This window comes from Acomys minous (assembly GCF_964271855.1).
Source record: "Acomys minous genome assembly, chromosome: 5".
Classification (NCBI taxonomy): domain Eukaryota; kingdom Metazoa; phylum Chordata; class Mammalia; order Rodentia; family Muridae; genus Acomys; species Acomys minous.
Genome location: NC_140494.1, coordinates 126,029,183 through 126,050,256, shown reverse-complemented (window position 1 = coordinate 126,050,256; position 21,074 = coordinate 126,029,183). Strand labels below are relative to the sequence as shown.

General features: G+C 40.6%; 1 protein-coding gene across 5 annotated transcripts in view; it reads right to left on the bottom strand.

The window, feature by feature from the left end:
• The window catches only part of LOC311597985 (caspase-1-like), a 30,299-nt gene that overhangs the window by 8,792 nt on the left and 433 nt on the right, over positions 1-21,074 (bottom strand). Inside the window, exons 2-13 of one of the 5 annotated variants that reach the window (XM_084782696.1) lie at positions 20,373-20,494; positions 18,786-18,946; positions 14,337-14,440; positions 13,334-13,532; positions 12,785-13,051; positions 9,321-9,433; positions 8,039-8,215; positions 7,538-7,679; positions 6,166-6,285; positions 5,566-5,706; positions 935-1,044; positions 394-497 (exon numbers count right to left, since the gene is read on the bottom strand). In XM_084782696.1, the coding sequence (XP_084638822.1) occupies positions 399-497; positions 935-1,044; positions 5,566-5,706; positions 6,166-6,285; positions 7,538-7,679; positions 8,039-8,215; positions 9,321-9,433; positions 12,785-12,941 (1,059 nt within the window). In that variant the 5' untranslated portion in view covers positions 12,942-13,051; positions 13,334-13,532; positions 14,337-14,440; positions 18,786-18,946; positions 20,373-20,494 and the 3' untranslated portion in view covers positions 394-398. The other 4 variants (XM_084782695.1, XM_084782694.1, XM_084782697.1 and 1 more) reach the window with 4 other exon arrangements.

Genomic DNA, 21,074 nt, shown 5'->3' with positions numbered 1-21,074 from the left:
CTGAGGCATGTGCAGATTATGGTATCATGCTCTAATGCTGGCATACACACTAATAACAAAGAAGAACCCAAGGCATGTCTAAGTGCTGCCCTACTGAGATGAAATGTACACATATACAGCATGCTGGCTCATAACAGCCAACCCTGAGAAAGGACCATCAAAATCTGAGAGTCTTAAAATAGAACGAAGTGCTAAGTAGAAAACAGAAAACACAGCACCCTTTCGGGTCTTCCCTGCTTTCTCCATTTTTTACATCAGACCTAGAAACTTGGACTAGTACCAGTTTTATTTTTCTTCAGTGGTCTTTACCACATGCACACACACACACACACACACACACACACACACACACACACACACACACAATTGTACAAAGACATTGATGCAACACACTTATTTTAATGTCCTGGGAAGAGATAGAAACGTTTTGTCAAGGTCATCCTTTCAATGGTAGGCATCTGTTTTATGGCTTGTGGTTGATCAAATGCAAATTGAACCTAGAAAAGAAAGAAAAGTTTATAGCCATACTTTTCAGAGTAGAATCATGACTTGAGATGAAAAAACTGCATTGACTAGCATGACAATAAACAAACAATAACTCGTGGCATTTGTAAGAACTGAAAACAATGAGACTATTTCCTAGACTATTAGATTCTCTTACTGGAGTTGACAAAAAATGATGGACACAGGATATTCGATTCTGCTCCATATTCTACCAAGGGAAGGATATGGGTAAATATAGCTGATTATTTCTAAAGGATTATGGTCAGAAAACATAGAACACTGGCACCATGTAGGGACTGTTAACTGACCAAATAAGGAAATAAATAGCCCTTTGGAAAGAACAACCAAAATGTTCAGCACTTTTCCATTAAAGCAGCTTGAGTAGCCAAAGACCAGGGAAGTAGAGTTGACGAAGCATCCAGAGTCCTACCTTTCTGAAAATGTCCACCAAGTCACAAGACCAGGCATATTTTTCCATATGTTTGATGAGTTCCACAATGAACAGAGAGCCCTGGTCAGGATGTCTCCGAGAGATATTCTCTGTGAATAAAGTATATTCCAAATCTTATCACATGCCTTACCCTGGATACAGGCTGCTCTAGCCTTTCCATTATAGCTGGACACATTATAGAGTTTAGACTGTATTCCATACTGGCATTTTTCAGTAGGTATATAGAAAATTCAATGGGTACATTTTCCTTTACTCAACAAAGTTGCTGTATACAATGCAGATATTCAGATGGTATCGTTCCTGGTTTCAAGACGGTGAAAATCTAATAGAGAGAGGTAGGCTGACTGGAGTAGGGAAAGTGATTTGGGTTAAGAGAATAAGTATATGAGTGTGTATTTCCAAGACACACTCTAATGACTGTGATATAAGTCCACTGTACATTACTTTTTTTCAAGACAGAGTTCCTCTGTACTTCTCCAGGCTGTCCTGGATTCACTGTGTAGACCAGGCTGGCCTTGAACTCACATAGATCCACCTGCCTCTGCCTCCCTGAGTGCTGGGATTACACTTGTGCACCACTCATCTGGCTTCCACTGTACATTTTTAAATGTAATGTTCTTAACTATAAGTTGAGAGTAATTATTTCTACAAAAAGAGGAACAGACGATACATCACAAATATCTAAGTGAGATATAAAGGAAACGTACGGGAGTAAACACAGGTGTCTCTGAAAGTAATTTGCAGTGACAAGAGTAAAAGGCCAGACCCTTTTCAGAAAGTCCTACTGTGTGGTTGGGATTCACACAGGCAAATTGTAGCTGGGTTTGGTAGAGGAAGAGTATAGTCTGTACCATTTTCAAAGAATAGTGAAAAAGGCAAAAGGAAGGGAGACAGCCTCCAACAGGGTGGAAATGCCTGCAGAAGCCTCTATGATCAGAGAGGGCTATATGGTGCAGGACAAGAGGAACCAACTTAAAGGGAGAGTTAAGTCTAACAATAAAGCCACATTCTTTAGCTGAAAACTTGTGTGTGCTTTGCTATGGTGTTTCTAAATGAAATACATTTACTCTTTGACAAATTTTTTCCATTTGTAGAATGCATCTGATTATATTTATGACCTGCCCTCTTTTTAAATCCTTTTCATTCATTAACCAATTTCTCCCCTTATATGTTTTTATTTTTATTTTTTTTTTTACTTTTAGTGATTTCACTGAGTGTACTCAGGCAGGCATGTCTGAGTGACTACAAGTATGAAACCATGTAATGAAACTTTATAGGCTTACTCCTTGGCATACATCTATAGATGATCATCTATCCGCCAAATGATGTATCAATAGCCGTATGTTTTTATCATTGGAAAATGTGTAGAGAGATATACATCAAGGCACTGTCTACCCAGTGTAGAAGTAGGCTCTATCTGGAGGGCACCGCCAATAGTACAGTCCCTAAGCTATTTGATCAGAGGCCAGGCTTTAAAGGATGTGTTTGAGTAAAAGAATGCGAGTCTCAAGGAATGTGCAAAATGGCTGAAATGACTTTAAATTAAACCTTAACATAGTAAGCTACTTAGATTACATAACAAATTAAAAGTTTAATAACAGTAACCTTATGTGAAAATTTTAGAAATTGTTAGTGTTTTTAATGTGAAAATTTTAGAAATTGTTTAGTATTTCACACTTATCTTATTCAACCCTTGCCCCAGTGACCATATGTTTGCATATATTGGTGAGAAATTTGAAGAAATCTCAGCAAGATGATACAGTTAGATTTAATATAAGGTGTAATAAATGGCACCAAGATAGGAAAGATGTCTTCTTCAAGGTTGTCAAATACAAATAGCCAAAACACTAAGAATGTAACATTTATATAATTCCTAATTGTGTCATGGTTCTTCTTGTCATAGGTAATCTATTGTATATATATGTAACAATATAAACATATATGTATAAAATAAAATAATTTTAAAAAGAATTTGGTGTTTCCAGGTAGGTTAGTCTCCAGCTCAGAGTAGATTTATCATCGTGGCAAGGTACTTAGCCATTCTTAGTCTTTTTTTTTTTCCTCTCCATGCCTCAGAGTTTTATTTTTTTCCTCCTTTATTAATTTATTCTTGTTACATCTCAATGGTTATCCCTTCCCTTGTATCCTCCCATTCTTCCCTCCCTCCCATTTTCCCCTTATTCCCCTCCCCTATGACTGTTCCTGAGGGGGATTACCTCCCCCTGTATATGTTCATAGAGTATCAAGTCTCTTCTTGGTAAACTGCTGTCCTTCCTCTGAGTGCCACCAGGTCTCCCCCTCCAGGGGACATGGTCAAAGGTGAGGTACCAGAGTATGTGAGAAAGTCATATCCCACTCTCCACTCTACTGTGGAGAATGTTCTGTCCATTGGCTAGATTTGGGTAGGGGTTTAAGGTTTACCGCCTGTATTGTCCTCGGCTGGTGCCTTAGTTTGAGCGGGACCCCTGAGCCCAAATCTGCCTATCATAATGTTCTACTTGTAGGCTTCTAGGACCCTCTGGATCCTTCTACTTTGCCATTCTTAGTCTTGATATATTCATTTGTAAGGATGAGAACAGTTGTATTTCTAGTTCTTATTTTAGAGAAGAGTTGAGCTAATGCAACTGAAACAATAACATAAGCAAAAGAGTTGATCCAGACTGTTAAGGAGCCAGAATTATTGGTCATTCATTCAATTACTAAACACGTTGTTTTCTTTTAAAATGTGGTCACTAAACATGACTTCAGAGACGTACTATTGCTTTGTCTATGGTCTTATGATAATTAAAAGTTCTCTGTAATGCTTTGAAATTGGTTTGCTTTTATGCAGAGTATACTGCACTCAAAACGGATCCGAGCAATTTCTGGCATATAAATATCTTGCAACTTTCCCCCCTTTTTTAAAGATTTATTTATTTATTATTATGTATACAGTGCTCTGCCTGCATGTGTGCCTGCATGCCAGAAGAGGTCATCAGATCACATGATAGATGGTTGTGAGCCACCATGTGCTTGCTGGAAATTGAACTAAGGACCTCTGGAAGAGCAGTCAATGCTCTTAACCACTGAGCCCAACTTTCCAGCCCAACTTTCCCTTGTTTTGTCCAAGTAAAAAGGAAAGGTTTGAAATCTAACACAGTAAAAACTATTTACAGTAATGAAGCTGTTTCTGCCAAGCTTTCTACAATGTCCAGAGTGGCTGTATTTGGCAGTCTTAGGATTAAGTATTGTTGAGTCCAAAGTTCTGTAAGAATGTTATTTTTAATAACATCTCAATAGTTTGATTTCATCAATAAAAGCAGATGCTGGGTGAAAACCTGCTAGCTCAGAGAGGCAGAGAAATGGCCCGGCTGGCCTTCCTCCTCAGCCAACACCCCAGAAGGAATCCCTCATCTCCAAGTTCCTTCAGGTCCAATCTCTCGCTGTCTCCTTCTGTGAGTCTCTTTGTCTATCTTCCCGTCTTCCTTTTCCTCTCTGTTTTTTCTTAATAATCTTATGCTCACTCCCTATCCACTCGTTGCTTGCTCCATCTCATCCTATGGTTGACTTTTTAAAATCCTGTTCACAATATTCAAGAAGAAACTCTTGGATTAAAGGTGTGTGCTGAGACTGAGCCATACCCCACCTAAAAATAGGTGGGATTTTTTTTTTTTTGCAGTAAATAACACAATCTCAGGTTTCACAGTGTGATCACAGATCCTGCAACACATGTTCTTTCCGCTTTGTCATATGTGATCATTTTGTTCTTTATTCTCTGTAATATGCTTGGGTTTTGTTTGTTTGTTTGTTTTTACTTAGCTGTATTGTGTGATGCTCTGTACTTGGTTATAGCAACACAGTTGTTTTATTGAGATCTGGATGATGTGCTCCTCCCTCCTTTTTCCTTTCCTCTCTCTGTCCATTTTCCATCTCTTGCCTTTTCTTCACTACTATGTACCACTGCAACATTTGTTTATACTTATCAAATAAAATTTCAAATGATATTGAAAAAATGTAATAAATGGAAATTTCGGAATGTAACCTGAATATTAATTACTGTTTGGCATGAATTTTGAATTATTTACAAATATTTGTTTTAACATATAAAAACCCTCTCACATTAAAATGAACTTTGCCTGTAATATGTAAGATAGGTTAACTGGTCTGTATGATTTCAGGAGACTGGACTGTACCCACCCTGTCAACTACTCATAGGAATGCAGAGATTACAGATGCTTGTCTAGCTTTCCATGGCCTCTGAGGATCTGAGGTTAAATGATCAGTCTTCCTGTCGCCATACCTCCCATCATAAGGATTCCGTAAACACTTGATGCTGGTGCACAATTGTGTTCTGACTGAGCCAGTGATGTGCACCTTTCAGATTCTAATGAGCTTAGTGCGATTGCTCATCTATTTAATTCTCTGTTATCCTTCATAGTTGTAGGAGAAATATTATGCAGTATAAAGAGTTTGCTAATTCAGAAAAATATATGCATATGTTATCTGTGTGGATGAGGGGGATTGAATATGAAGTTTTAAAGAGGACTTAAAAGTCTTACATAGTGCTATGTGTGGGGTCCCTCTTTCTAACAATGACTGCAACCAAGATGGCCTGCATAAAAACCCTTTACCTGGTGTTGAAGAGAAGAAAGCAATAAAATCCTTCTCTATGTGGGCCTTCTTAATGCCATCATCTTCAAAATCTTCATCCATTAAGAATTTCTCTTCAGAGTTTCCTACTGAATCTTTTACCCACACCACCCCTTGATTCTCTGGAAAAACAAAATTGATTTTATATTACTAACACTTTCCAAAGGAAATATTGCTTCCTTGAAAATTTTCCTCAACCCTATTTGTAAACTTTTTGGTCTGTCTTTTATTCATATATATGTATGTGTGTCTATGAATGTGAATATATACATATGTATATAATGTTTGTTATAAGCAGGCTTTGACAATTCTTTTCTCCTTTAATCCATAAATGGACTCAAGTAACATCGGAAATCAAAATGTATGTATTGATTATGGATAGTTATATTCTATACTGGAAATTGAAGCATATATCTAATAACTTGAACTAGAATTCATGGAATACCTAATTAGCTGAGAGATAAAATAGATGTTTGATATTTGGGAATCAACTCCCAAGCATGAAAAGCAGTGTCTACATGTAAACGGCAAGGTCGGAATGTGAGCATCCTGTTAGCTTTAAACCGTCAGCACTCACTCACCTCCTCGGCAGGCCTGAATGATGATAACTTTGGGCTTGTCTTTCAAGTTTGGGCACGCCAAAGTGTTCATCATTTGAAAGATTTTGTCAACTTTTAAAACATCTGGTTCAGCAGGAGACGCTGTCAACAGAACAAAGCGACAGCCTACAGACTGGGAAAAGATCTTCACCAACCCTACATCTGACAAAGGTCTAATATCCAAAATATATAAAGAACTCAAGAAATTAAACATCACCAAAACAAATAACCCAATTGAGAAATGGGGCTCAGAACTAAACAGAGAATTCTCAACAGAGGAATATCGAATGGCTGAGGAACACTTAAAGAAATGCTCAACGTCCTTAGTCATCAGAGAAATGCGAATCAAAACAACTCTGAGATTCCATCTTATACCCATTAGAATGGCTAAGATCAAAAATTCAAGTGACACCACATGCTGGCGAGGATGTGGAGAAAGAGGAACACTCCTTCATGCTGGTGGGAATGCAAACTTGTATAACCACTTTGGAAATCTATCTGGTGCTATCTCAGAAAACTGGGAATAAGGCTTCCTCAAGACCCAGCTATTCCACTCCTTGGAATATTCGAAATAGCCAGAACCTGGAAACAGACTAAATGCCCCTCAGGTAAAGAGTGGATAAAGAAACTGTGGTACATTTACACTATGGAATATTACCCAGCTATTAAAAACAAGGAAATCCCAAAATATGTGGAGAAATAGATGGGACTAGAGATGATCATAATGAGTGAGTTAACCCAGAAGCAGAAAGACGCACATGGTATATACTCACTTATAATTGGGACTAGCCCAAAAGGCATGTTCCATGAAAGTCTTCACTTACCAGGAGATTGGGATAGATGTGAGGACATACTACTGAGACTCTAGGTAAGACAAATATAGGAGATGGGGAAATAGAAGGACCCAGAGGATCCTAGAAACCTATAAGAAGAACATTGTGATGGGCGGATTGGGGCCTAGGAGGGTCTGCTCAAACTTTTGCACAACCAAGGACAATATAATAGTAAACATCGAACCCCTACTCTGATCTACCCAATGGACAGGACATTCTCCAGTTATGTGGAGAGCGGGGACTGACTTTGACATGAACTCTGGTGCTCCATATTTGACCACCTCCCCTTGGTGGGGAGGCCTGATGGCACTCAAAGAAAGAATAAGCAGGCTACCAAGATGAGACTTGATAGCCTATGACCATATAGTGGGGGAGGAGGTCCCCCTGGGTCATAGACCTAGGGGAGGGGAATAGGGTGAAAGTGGGAAGGAGGAATGGGAGGATACAAGTGATGGGATAACAATTGAGTTGTAATCTGAATAAATTAATAACAAAAGTTTTAAAACCATCTGGTTCTTCACCTTTAGCACCTTTATCAGAAGGTGAGTATGTCTTCCCACATATTCCCTCCAGGATACCATGAGACATGAATATGAGGAAGGTACTATCAGAAGTCTTGTGCTCTGGGCAGGCAGCAAACTTCTTCACTTCTGTCGTCATCTCCTGTAAGAGACCAAATCAGTGGTTTTACACTGTGAGGTTTCACTAGGGACAGAAAACAGAGCCATTGAATAAATCCATGAAAAACTCTAATTTTCAATTTTTATATAAAGCAAGGCTATAAAATTATAGGAAGGTATCCTGAGATTATTGAAACATTTTCCAATTAGATGCTACATGAGACTTTGGCTAAAGCATGGCAGCATTTGACAGGCATGTATAAATAGTCAGTGGCTACTCACCAAAGGACATCATAGTGACAGACTAGCAAGACTAAGTTTCCTGCTTCTGCACTGTTTTCTAGCACCATCTAGGGGTATAAGAGCCATGGGCACTGTTTCTATTATTTTGAGAAGTCTCACCTCAGCTGTGAGGTTTTCTTTCACTTTCACAGTATAATCCAGACTCTTCAGCAGCAACTTCATTTTTTTGAGGTCAACATCAGCTCCATTCCTCCTAGGAAGATGTTCAAACTCTGTGTTGCAGATAATGAGAGCAAGGCGTGTACGAGAGGGTGGTGTAGTCGTCATTGGATAAATCTGTATGAAAAGCATGTTGAATGAGCAGCTTGTTCATTTCAATATCTATTTTATGTGCTTATGGTAATTCCATATCCTCTTCTCTTAAGCCTTTCAAGAAACCAATATTGATTAAGAATAGGACGTGCACCAAGATAGGAAAGATGTTTTCTTCAAGGCTGTCAAATACAAATAACCAAAATACTAAGAATGTAACATTTATATAATTGTTGTCATGGCTCTTCTTGCTATAGGTAGTTAATTGTATATATGATGTGTAACAATATAAATGTATATGTAAGCCGGGCGTGGTGGCGCACGCCTTTAATCCCAGCACTCGGGAGGCAGAGGCAGGTGGATCACTGTGAGTTCGAGGCCAGCCTGGTCTACAAAGTGAGTCCAAGATGGCCAAGGCTACACAGAGAAACCCTCTCTCAAAAAAAAAATAAATAAATGTATATGTAAAAATTTTAAAAAGGTTTAATTTTTAAAAAGAATAGGAAGAAAACTGAGTCTTAGTTTAAGAGTGCTAGTGGAATCTGCAAGAGCCCAGGGGCTTGTTGAACATTTGACCTTAATTTTGAAAGTGAAATTTTGAAAAATAAAGTATATTTGTAGCTAGGATCCCTAAATTGTAAAATTGGAATCTGCAAGAGCCCAGGGGCTTGTTGAACATTTGACCTTAATTTTGAAAGTGAAATTTTGAAAAATAAAGTATATTTGTAGCTAGGATCCCTAAATTGTAAAACCTGGGTTTCTTATTGATGTAAACATAATATTGGATCCATCCCTGACTCAAGTTTCCTAATCTCTAAAGTAGGTTATTTGAAGGCAACAGCTTTATAATATATGAAGTGTATAAAATAGTTTTTAACTCACAGTAAGCATCTAATGTTAGCCACTGATTTTGCTGTTGCTATTATTGATTACCAATGAATTGCATCAAATTTGTAACTCTCCAAATAAGCCTGAGATTCTAGAAGGTCGGGATCTTTTATATAATGCAGAGTGGCTCAATGAATGTTTGGGACATTACAACGAACTGGTCTGTGACAAAGAACCACCGCCCTTCAGGATGGCCTCAGTGCTTTTCAGCTTACTCCACCCCAGATCCTGAGGGTAGCACCTCTGAAGGATTTTCTTTCCATATCTTTCGGAATGTTTCTGTGGGGCAAAACCTGAGGCCCCTACTTGGTCCTGGAAATGCATCATTTTCTTTGCTCCAGTCTCGCCTTGTTTCTGTAAGAGATGAAAAATAGCATGGATATATGCAACCCTAGTGGCCTCTCTTCACTCTGTGTAAAGACAGGTGATGACAAGCAGGATTCATAACCAGTGTAGAACGAGACACGGATCACTGTTAATGAAACATATTTCAAGCCAGATATTCCCAGTGGTGTGATATGGAATCTACCATGAGATGAGTATTTTGACAAATATTTTAGATAAAAGCAAAGCGAGGAGTATTAAAATGTTTAACATATTTATTTCAGAATGTATTTGAAGACTAGGATGAAATTTTAGGTGGCAGAGGGGTGTTAGAAAATAAGTCTTATTTCTTTTGTCTTATGCACAATAGTAGGCCTCAGGTACTTCCTAGGGATGATCATAGTAGGCCTCAGGAGTTACTTCTTAGGGATGATCATAGTGGGCCTCAGGTACTTCCTAGGGATGATCATAGTGGGCCTCAGGTACTTCCTAGGGATGATCATAGTAGGCCTCAGATACTTCCTAGGGATGATCGTAGTAGGCCTCAGGTACTTCCTAGGGATGATCCTTTGTCCTCTCACTTAGGAGTACTTTCTACCGTATGTGCACAGTAACCAAAGGAGGAGCGTTATGGAATAAGTGAGCTGGAATACAAGGGAGCTAGAATAATAAATGCTAAAATTAATGTGTAACTTTCATGAATTTATATAATTTGTTATTGATTGCACATATCTGTGAGTTAGTGTTTTTACAATGGTTTTTGTCAGTAGCTCCTGGGGCTCTTATTGGATGCCAAGTTCTGTATCATCAAACAATGTGATGTACCTCTTAGTGATATGATATAAACTTGGTGTATTTCAAAATAGAAATAATTTGTCTAGGCACCTGGGGAACAGAAATAAACTGAGGACATTTTAAGCTAATTTTAAAAGGCATTTAGATAAACTGTACATTTACTAAGTTGGATGAAGACACAGAAATGTGTTTGTTGCAGGAAAGAATGTAAACTACTTAGAATGAATATATTGGAAAAATATTTTTTAAAATCTCATTAATTGGTCAAAGATGTTGCTTCTGCACAAATAAGTCAAAAGCAACAACAAATTAAACAAATATTAATTATATTGGAGATTTTAAAGTAATGAAATAAAGTATTCAATTATATAGAAATGTCACATGACATGAAGTGTATAAGAAAACACGTGGATTAATGTAGATCCAGTAGAATAATTGAGTTTGTTTTTTGTTGTTGCTGTTGTTTTTGAACATTTGCCTTTCTGACGTGGGGGGAAAGAATTGTCATTTAAGATGAAATTATTTCAGAATCATAGTGGGGTAACCCTCTTGTATACTGCAACTTTAGTTATTTTTTTAAGAAAGAGATGAGCTTATTCAAAATTAATATTATCAACAAGGGGTCTGCTGTGTGCTGACTGCTGCCATTTCAGTGCAGCCATGGAAAGATGTGTTTTGTCGTTTGGGATATGATTATTTTCTCTGCAAGCTCTAACAGTGTATGAAATGAATATTTTTTTTTGGTAGTAAAGTTTGACTGCACACTCTCAGAGCCTGTACTCCATGTCCACAGGATGCCCCTGCCTGGTGCCACAAAGCTGTCCTTGTTACCATTGTTCTAGAACATTTTCTGTCTGTGGTCAGTGGTATGGGACACAGCTAAGATGAGCTTACAACGTCTGCCACAAATAAGCTCACATTCTTTCCAATATCTCTCCCAGGATGGCTGTGAGCACAGTGTGAGAGACAGTGTGGAAGATCTCTTGTTGCTCATTGAGAATGGCTCCTTTATAATCTTTGGGAATAAGAAACAACTTCCTATCATGTAAAAGTCACTATGAATATTGACTTTCTTACTGCATTCCATGTTATTTTAATAAGGGTTTGCATTATCATCACTGTGTCTAAAATGGTGGTCGCTTTAATTCAGTGATAGTTTTAAATAAATATCCACTTCATTTATGCAAGGTCAGTCCAATCAGAAAAATAATCAATCATGCTTACTCTTGAACATTTTATAGAACAATGTCTGGAGTACAACTCTCATGTGATAGCTATTTTTCTAATGATCAAAAAGTTGTACTTGGCATAGGTAACTGTAGAGAGAGTCAAGGTTGGCAACTACTGTGCTATGAATAACAGGAGTGTTTGATACGGTGATAGTTGCGAGAGGAACTCATTAAAGCAGCCACAGGCTAAAAGTAGGGGAACGAGAAAAAGAAATGCTAAGGGTTCATTTTCAGTTTTACATTTAAACAGCTGCTAGTGATGACATTACTAACAAAGACCGAGAAAACAGAAAAGAAGCAGGATGGGGAAGATTGGCAAGTTTATCTTTCGGCGTGCTTAGATACACACATGCTGAGAGGAGGCAGGAAGATGCGTCCTAGGCACTCGAATGGGAAGGGTTGCTACCTAGCTAGGGAGTTGGGACTTGGACACAGACTCAGAAAATGTTACTGTGAATATGGGTGATGGAGCCACGAAAACTGCCTTTGCTCAAACAAAGAAGAGGAAAACCTTGGAATCAATGCTTGGGAATTACAGCCCCCTCGACCTGGGTTCACCATATGAAGATAGTGGCAAAAAATGTGGGCACAATGTGTATTCCTCCTTTGTAAGCATGTGTACCTGAGTGGAAAGATGTCCTCTCTGGAAATTTTCTGTAGTAATAAAAATTTTCAGCTGGTGGACCTGAAGAGAGGCAATGGAAATTAAGTCACCATGCCAAGGCCACCCCTGGATATACAGTGAGTTTGAGACTGCTGTGAACTACAGGAGACAAGGCAGAAGGAACAGGTGTGAAGGGGCCAGGAGACACACAATAGCTGTGAGGGGGCCAGGAGACACACAATAGGTGTGAAGGGATCAGGAGACACACAATAGGTGTAAAGGGGTCAGGAGACACACAATAGATGTGAAGGGGTCAGGAGACACACAATAGGTGTGAAGGGGTCAGGAGACACACAATAGGTGTGAAGGGGTCAGGAGACACACAATAGGTGTGAAGGAGCCAGGAGACACACAATAGGTGTGAAGGGGCCAGGAGACACACAATAGGTGTGAAGGAGCCAGGAGACACACAATAGGTGTGAAGGGATCAGGAGACACACAATAGGTGTGAAGGGGCCAGGAGACACACAATAGGTGTGAAGGGGTCAGGAGACACACAATAGGTGTGAAGGGGTCAGGAGACACACAATAGGTGTGAAGGGGTCAGGAGACACGCAAGAGGGCCACTGACACGAAAATCAGATTCGACGTAGAGGTGAAAGTTGATTTCAAACCACATAAGAAATATGTCAGTCAGACCCTGGTTATAAGAATACATGGACCCTCATGTTAGTCTAAGATGCAGGCTCTTACCTGATTTAAGCTCCATCATTTGGGCCACATGGGGGGCTTCTTTACAAATGTATGCGATAAAGATTTGGCATGCCTGGGGCCCCATTTTAATGACAGAATCACATAGGTCCCGTGCTTTGTCCTTAACAGTGACATTGCCAAGTTTTATTCTGTCCATTTCTTCCTGGCCCAGCACTCTCTTCTCTAAAACTTCGTCCAGCAAGCCATTTATTGTACCTCCATCCACTGAGTTGACAAACTTTGTCCTCTTTTCCTTCAGGATGTTATCTGTTTAAGGCACCAAGATTTCTCAAGTCAGGAAGACAGTTGTGTGTTCCTTTCATGTTCTAAAGAAGGCATAGTCCCTTCCAGACTGAATCAGTAAAACATTCCTTTTACATGCATCGCTTCTCCCCCCCTTTCCCCTCTACTCCTCATTTCCCTTCAACACTACATACATGCATACAGGGTGAGGCACAGGATTGAGTTACTGTCTTTCTGTTAGAACTCAAGGAGCATAAGTCACATGTTCTCAAATGAGGTTAACAAGATAAAGACATAACAACAAACCGTTTCCTTTTGCAGCCACCGTCTCTGTCACTCATCTAGGTCCCTCTATCAGACTAGGGCCACTTCACAGTTAAGAATAAAAAACCGCCGACAGGATACAAGTAAAACATATGTCCTTTCTGGGCCCGGCCTTTGAGAATCTTCCGTGCAGATTTTCGACACAGTCTTCCCTTTCCCCAGATTCAGATCACCTAAATATCTGCAGAAGCTAACGATAGCTTCCGTAGAAACCAGCCCCATCCCAAACGACTTATTCACCAATTTAACCACTTTAAAAATAGGGGAAACTCACCGGCCATGGCTTTTCTCTCCTACCACGCAGAGCTACTGAAACTGAAAGCACCAGGGCATGTATGCAGATTGAGAAATAGCTACTATTCATGTGTGTGCATGCTTCTTTCTCTAATTAAACCTACTCTTCCAGGGCAATAGTTCTGGGTAGGAAGTGAGTGTGTCTTAGTCATTAAGAAAGAAAAATAACTGGGAAAAAGCAGAGTCAGAGCACAGGGGTTAGAAAGGGAAGATCCGTGGGATCCACAGGAGATAGGACAGGGGTCAGGGAAGGCTGCCGCAGGATTCCTGCTGCAGAGCTGGGCCTGAGACTGGGGGATTGGATCTGGGAGGACAGAGGGAGGAGAGACGATCTGTAGTCAGCGTACTTGGCTTTCTGGACTGTGAGCCCTGGCGTTGGTAGGGGTGCCTGTTGGAGTTGGGGGCTAGCAAAAAGTGAGGAGAGGAAAGGAGGTCTTTGGGATCCACAGAAAATGCAGGTGAGGAAGTAGGACAAGAAAGTTAGAGATGAGACAGGGGACTGGATTGGAGGAGCAGAAACAGAGGTGTGTATCTGCTTTCAAATTACTTTTTTTTCCCCTGGCAGGAGAGGCCCTTGGCTTAGCAGGGGTGCCTGCTGGGATTTGGGCCTAAGACAAAGGGGGAATGAACAGGATCTACAAGCATACAGAATGCTGGGCTGATTATTTAGTAATAAAATCAGAGCTCTCACCTTAAAGGTAGGAGGAGATAGTTTATTCTGGAGCCATTCTGAGTGACCAGAGGATGGAGCCTCAGTTGGGAAAACATGTCCATAAATTCAGGATATAGACAAGCCTGTGGGACATTTTCTTAATTAGTGACTGAGAATGGAGAGCTCAGCCCATTGTGTGGGGCCATCCCTAGACAATAAGACAGTCAGCTGAACAAGCCATGAAAAGTAAGCCATCAATGCAGCGTTTCTCCATGGCCGCTTCATCAGCTCCTGCATCCAGGTTTCTGTCCTATTGGAGCTCTCATTTTCACTTTCCTTAGAGTGAGACTGTTACCTGGAAGCATACACTAAAATAAATCTCTTTTCTCCACTCGTTTGGTCACTATATTTCATCACAGCAACAGAAACCCTAAAACAGGCATCAACAGAGAAAGAGATATTCAACATTAACTACAAACATGAATATCTAATTATGCATAGTTAGTGTTGCCCTTTGCAGAGTGGTTAAAGTGTAAGAGGAGAAGCTTTGGAGGAAGCTGACACCTTTAGCACTGGGCATGCTCAGTTTAAAGTAAGATACTCAGGAGGCCACTAAGAGGAAGGTGACCAAGCTACAGAAGTGCTCTACACCTGAGAACTTGATGAAGGAGGATGCAGCCTACAGATGAGAAGGCAGCAGGGGAATACAAGGAGCAGTTCAGGGAATGTTCCAGTTTTTCTTTTCATTTGTTGTCACTGTTTTTATTAATGTTGCAATTGTTTGAGACAGGAATTCATTATGCAGCCCTGGATGGCCTGGACCTCACATAGAGACCAAGCTGGCATCTAACTAACAGAGATCTGCCTCTTCCTGCCTTCTGAAGGTTGGAATTAAAGCTGTGTGCTCCCATAGTTGGCTCAGAGAATATTTCTGAGTATGTCTTATAAGTGGAGCATCTTCATGAATCAGTAAATTATATCAATAGATACAGACTTCAAAGATTGTGCTTGCTTAAAAAAAAACACAATTTGCTGGAAATGAAGGCCCCTGCTCTTAGGAGGCCTGTGTATATAACAAACGTCTAAAATGGTAGATGGCACAGTGATGACACTTATTAAAATAGCCACTGATCAGATTTTCAAATTTGTCAAGAGAATTTTTTCACACACACTGAATACTTGCCAGGAAAGTGTCATTTCCTAGGGTAGATAGGTGTGATTATCCAGAAGTAGTGGCATCTGCCAACTGATGTCTTGATGTGAAATTCATCTTTTAGAATAGGTTTATTGAGGCTGAAGAGATGGTTCCGTGTTAAAGAACATTTGTTGCTCCTGCAGAAGAAATGGGTTGCATGGGAGCTTGCAAATGTCTGCAACTTTATTCTCAGGGGATTCAAAGCCATCTGCTGGCCTCTGCAGGTACAGACATGAACAAATGCACATGCATGTGTGTAGGAAAAATACTCATATACATAAAGGAAAAACAAAATAAACTTAAAATGGATATATACTTAATAATTCAAACCTGAGTAGCACTGTATAAGTATTGCAAGCATTGAGTAAGTTAATTTGGAGATCACTGGCCTAAGGGTGAAAATAGAAAATAAAATTGGAAAGAAGAAAAAGTTTGTTAAAGAAGCCTCTCCACTTTGAGATAGCCTTGCAAATGCTTGCTGTGGAAGCAGAAATCAAGTAACCTTGCATTCCCGCAATCATAAGGTGTGAAGGTCTACACCACGCCCTACGTAAATGGGGAAATCACTCTGCTTACAGGGCTTAGATTAGATGCATCAGCCCTTTTCTCTGTTTTTAGGAATGCTAAATAAAAATATCTCTTTTCTCCCCAAACCATAGATAATTATGAAAATCAATAAAATTATAAAAAAATTAGAAAGTTAAGATTTTACATAAAGAGCAGGTATTTTAGACAGCAATAAATATGCTACTAGTGTGGAAAGTGCTGGGTGGAACACATTTTGCCGCACGGTAAAGGCTCCCTGACAGCTGGCAGGAGATGGGGGACAATAGAACTCAAGCTGTCAGTGTCTGTGCATGTGGCTTTGGAAGAGAGAGAAGTCGGGGTGAGGTGAAGGAGAGCATGCTGGTGAGAGAAGACAGATTGGGATGCAAGCAGTGCTCTCGAGGCTTTGGATGGCTAGCCATGTATTCCACAAGGAGGTTGGATGTGCGGATAATCTTGTTAACCTGACTGGATTTTAAATCCCATAGTAAAAGTGTGTGTGCCTTTGAAGGTGTTTGCAGAGCAGTTTAGTTGAGAAGGAAGATATGACCTTTCAGGGCAAAGGTGAAAGCACCAAGTGCATGGAGTCCGAAGAGAAATAGGGTGACACCGAACTCAGCACCAGAGCCAGCATTTTCCGCTTTCTGACTGTGAATGCTACATGCACAGTGTCTCATGCTTCCATGTTCTGGCCTCCCCTCTTCCCGGCGACTGTATCCTTCTTACCTGTGAGTGACAGCCAGCTTTTTGTTTTTAAAATCATTCTTTTTTAGGTACTTGTCAGAGCACAGATAAAAGTAAAATGCAGTAGGTAAGCAGGCAACAGAGTGGGCCCTTCACCTGGCCTGAGCAGCATTATAGAGTTGTTCCTGGTGGAGGGGGTGTGAGAGAGCCAGCCTATAGGTCATGTTCTTTGGTGGGGGGGGGGGCTGGCCTCACCACTCATCTGCTGTGATGTGGAGTGGGCATGGGTGTAATACCTTCCCCTAGCTTGTACTTTGCCACCCGAGGTAGTCAGGAAATCTGAACCAGAGTTTATGAGAGTTGGAAAGCTATCCCTGTCCCTCACTGGCTGTAGCACTCCAGAGAGCGGCCCCTCCCCACCTCACCAGGACAACACAGTGGAGCTGGCCCGATAATGAAGGCACAGGAGACGGTATGAGAGAGGGAGAGCTGCACTGCAACTTGCCAAAGGTAGAACTGGGTGGCCTAACTGGAGCGGCGCTGGAGAGCTCACCATGGTGGTGTGGATGAGGGAGAGTGAGCAGGCTGACCAGCTTAGCTACCACACTGGCCCAGATCCAGGGCTTTAAGTTGGTCCACCCCAAAAATGATTATCATCTGTGAATTGATGGAGCATGTGAAAGGGCTGGAACTGCTGCTCCAAAACAGCAGGCTCTTCATTACACAGGGCAACCACAGAATAACAGGAGGAGCCCCAGGGAGGAGTTAATATCGATGGTTTGACAGAAGCTAGAGACTTCAATCCAGACCAATGACTCATTGCAATGAACATTTGCAAGTGAGGATGTGTGGACAGAGGGACGTACTGTGGGACACACCGTGACACGCTACTGCTTTCATGGCGAGATGTTTTCTATGCTTTGTTTCCTTTCATGTGTGTGTGTGTGTGTGTGTGTGTGTGTGTGTGTGTGTGTGTGTGTTGATTTGGGCGATGTTGCAAGACCACATAGTAGATACAAGAAGACGGAGAGATGAGAATCAAGTTTAACCAGTATATATAAAATAATGAAGAAGTCAGACATTGGGAAAAAAAAAAAGAACAGACACTTAAAACTTTTCCTGGGTGTTAAGTTCTTACCCTAGAAGGGTTCCAGAATTCCTGCCAGGCAGCAGTCTTCTTTACAAATGTAATTGACACAAGTTTGGTATGCATTGGGACCTTTCTTAATGACAAAATCACATAATCCCAGTGCCTTGGCATCTCTCTGTCTCTCTCTGTCTCTCTCTATCTCTGTCTCTCTGTCTCTCTGTCTCTCTGTCTCTGTCTCTCTCTCTCTATTTTATAATGCTTTTATATCCTCCATTACTAGGAAACTTCACTAGGATCATTGTCACAGATTCTAGGGAGTTTCTACTGCACTAGATTTTGTCATCGCCCCCAATTCCACTTGTCTCTCCTAGTACTTTCTCCTTCTAGCCCCCAGCCCCATCTCACCTAAATATCTACAGAACACAACAGTAACTTCCAGAAAACTCAACCCCTTTCCAAACTATTCCTTAAATGATTTTCTTTAACAATGGGGAAACACACCAGCCATGGATTTCCTCTCCTGTCATTCAATGCAACCTGAACTGTAAACCGGTTGTCTGCCTCCTTGCACTGAGGTACATATGCAAATACACATTGTTCCTGTGTATATATGCTTTCACGACCCAGTTAAAGTCATTCTTTTGGAATGAGTTAATCAAGCTGACACCAACATAGATTACTCTTCCCTAGCACTTCCAATAGTTCAGGGTAAGAAAGGGTTGGCTCTGACAGAAGAAGGAAGGGATGACAAGTTGGTTCTTTTCTGTGTACATCAAAGGTAATGAATTATTTTTATGAAAATATGACCCGCATTTTGTTAAGTTTTACTGTCAACAAAACAGAATCATGTGGGGGATGGAGGGTGTCTTGATAGAGAATAATCTAGATTATTTTAGTAGAGGCATATCGTTGGGGGGATGCTCTTTGTTTTTAATCAAGGAAGAAGGCCTAGCTCAATGTGTGGAGATAATACCTGAGGCAGGGCTTGCTGAACGGCATCAAAGAGGAGAAAGCTGGTCACGGAGGGCAGGCCATCATGTATGCGTTCATTGCTCCCTATTCTTGGTTGTGCGTGTGATGTAGGCATCTGTGGCAAGGTCTTGATGCTGTGACTCCCCTACGCCGGACTGCAACCTGGAATTGTGAGCTCACTTGAGTTCCTTCCTTTCAATGTTGCTTTTCAAAATTAACACAGAAATGAAACTAGGACAATTCACAGAAGAAAATGAGGATAAACAACAATCTGCGTTCAACTTTAAGACGCTAATGGAAGGCCAAACCAGATGCCTGGAATACATCCCTCCCCTGAGATGTGCCTAAGCAGAAGAATGAGCTTTTGCTATATTCAAAAAATCTAAGGCAGTGTACCTGAGTGTAGCAGTGACATAGCCAAGATGTCACAGCACAAATTTCTACAAAAAAATGAAACCAAACACACAGTATCTGTCATCTTTTCTCTGCAGCTGAGCCAGCTATGAGAGAGTAAGTGAAAAATCTCTATACTGTTCTCAGTAGTACCACAGAGAGCTGAGGTATTTGTTGCTGAGGAATCTTGCAGCTTTCACAGGCTCTAAGATCACCTAGGTAAACTTTTCAGTGAGCTGTGGCAGTATGGAAATGCTCACTTCTGCATCCTGTGAAACACTCGTGGTGTTTGCACAAGCTCCTGGTTGTCAGCACTGTTTTGGGACACCATTCACTCAAGGTCTCGTGAAGGTGCCAGGTGTTTTCCTCCAACAACTTTGCCAACCCCCTTCTGTTAATTATGAGATTGGAACTGTCTAAACTCACCCAGTCAGAGTAAACTGTCTAGAAGCCTAATCTACCCTTTTTTTTTTTGCCAACCCTGGCTTATACCCACCATTTTTTAAACACAGGAAGCAGCAGGGCAACACTTCGCAGCACCTGCCCCAACAAGATTCCTGGGATACAGCCAGGTAGTACTTCCCACCCTTGCTGTACTGCCCAGGGGGCAGACCTGGTGACATCATTCACCTGCACTGATGAGTCATCCAAGCATCTAGGCTACTCATCAAAAGAAATTCTGCTTGCTTAGATCCCAGGAAGCATCTGGACTGTGAACAGAGCAGCTTGAAATTCTGCAGCCCCATTGAGGGCATTGTCCCTATCCTTGGAAACTGATGAGCTCCTCTGAGTGCATTGATGCTAGCTTGCATTTGTGAAGCTCTCGTTACGTAAATAGATAACCAGTCCCTGCTACCAGACCTGACACAGAGAAAGTATTGAGCTAGCTCTGTGTCTAAAAAGTGATACTAACTATTGTACATTAGGCACCCAGTAGTTGTATTTATTATCTTTATATGATCCTTCATGCATGTGTAAGGTAGAAAAACATGGAAAATATCATCATAGGAGAAATGCTACATGTTTTCGCCGGATGTAGCAATGAGCATTTGTATAAATTTGCAAGATTGAGGGAGGAATCAACACCAGAGAGACTGGATTGATCAACACCAGGGGAAATATATGGCATAAGCCTCATACACAATGAAGAATGTAAAGTCGCACACCTTTGCTTTTCTGACCATTACTGCCTTACCACACATGAGGACACTGAAGACCAGGTCTCTTCTTCTGACATGTCTGGAGGAATGATCAAAGAATTGACAACTGTTTTGCTGTGCACATGTGGACACAGAAGTGTGGTAGAAGAGCAAGTCTCTGTGGAAAAATTCAACAATGGATTCCAGTTAACACTATCAAATGCCCATCTTACAGAAAGCTATAGTTGGCTTGCTTCACAACGGCAGTCTAGAAATTCTCTATAACTACTGGCTTTTTTTTTTCCTTTGGGTCTCCAAAATGTTGTGCTTTCCTCACATTTGTGTAGACCAGACTGCACACATAGGTATCCATCTGCCTCTGCCTCCTGACTTGGAATCAAAGCCTTGTATCACCCACACTCAGTAACCCTAAGACCTTTATTTTAGCTGACTAATTGTCCTCATTTATGTGTGAGTATGACATGTCTTCCCAATTTTTCTCTTATATGATTTTTTTTTGCATATGAAGATTGGTGAGATCTAACCATTAAATGTCTAGGCAACTGCTTCATTGAGTGGGAAGCATAGAATGCCCAAACAAACAAAATTACTCTATCAGTTCGAAGCCTATGAGGGAATGTTTCCATATAATCTCATAAATTTTTTACCCATGAATATTAATTTATAAAGCATATTGTATATAAGGCCCACTCTTCATTGAAGAGACTTAAATAAGAGTATCATCATTAGCTTATTAT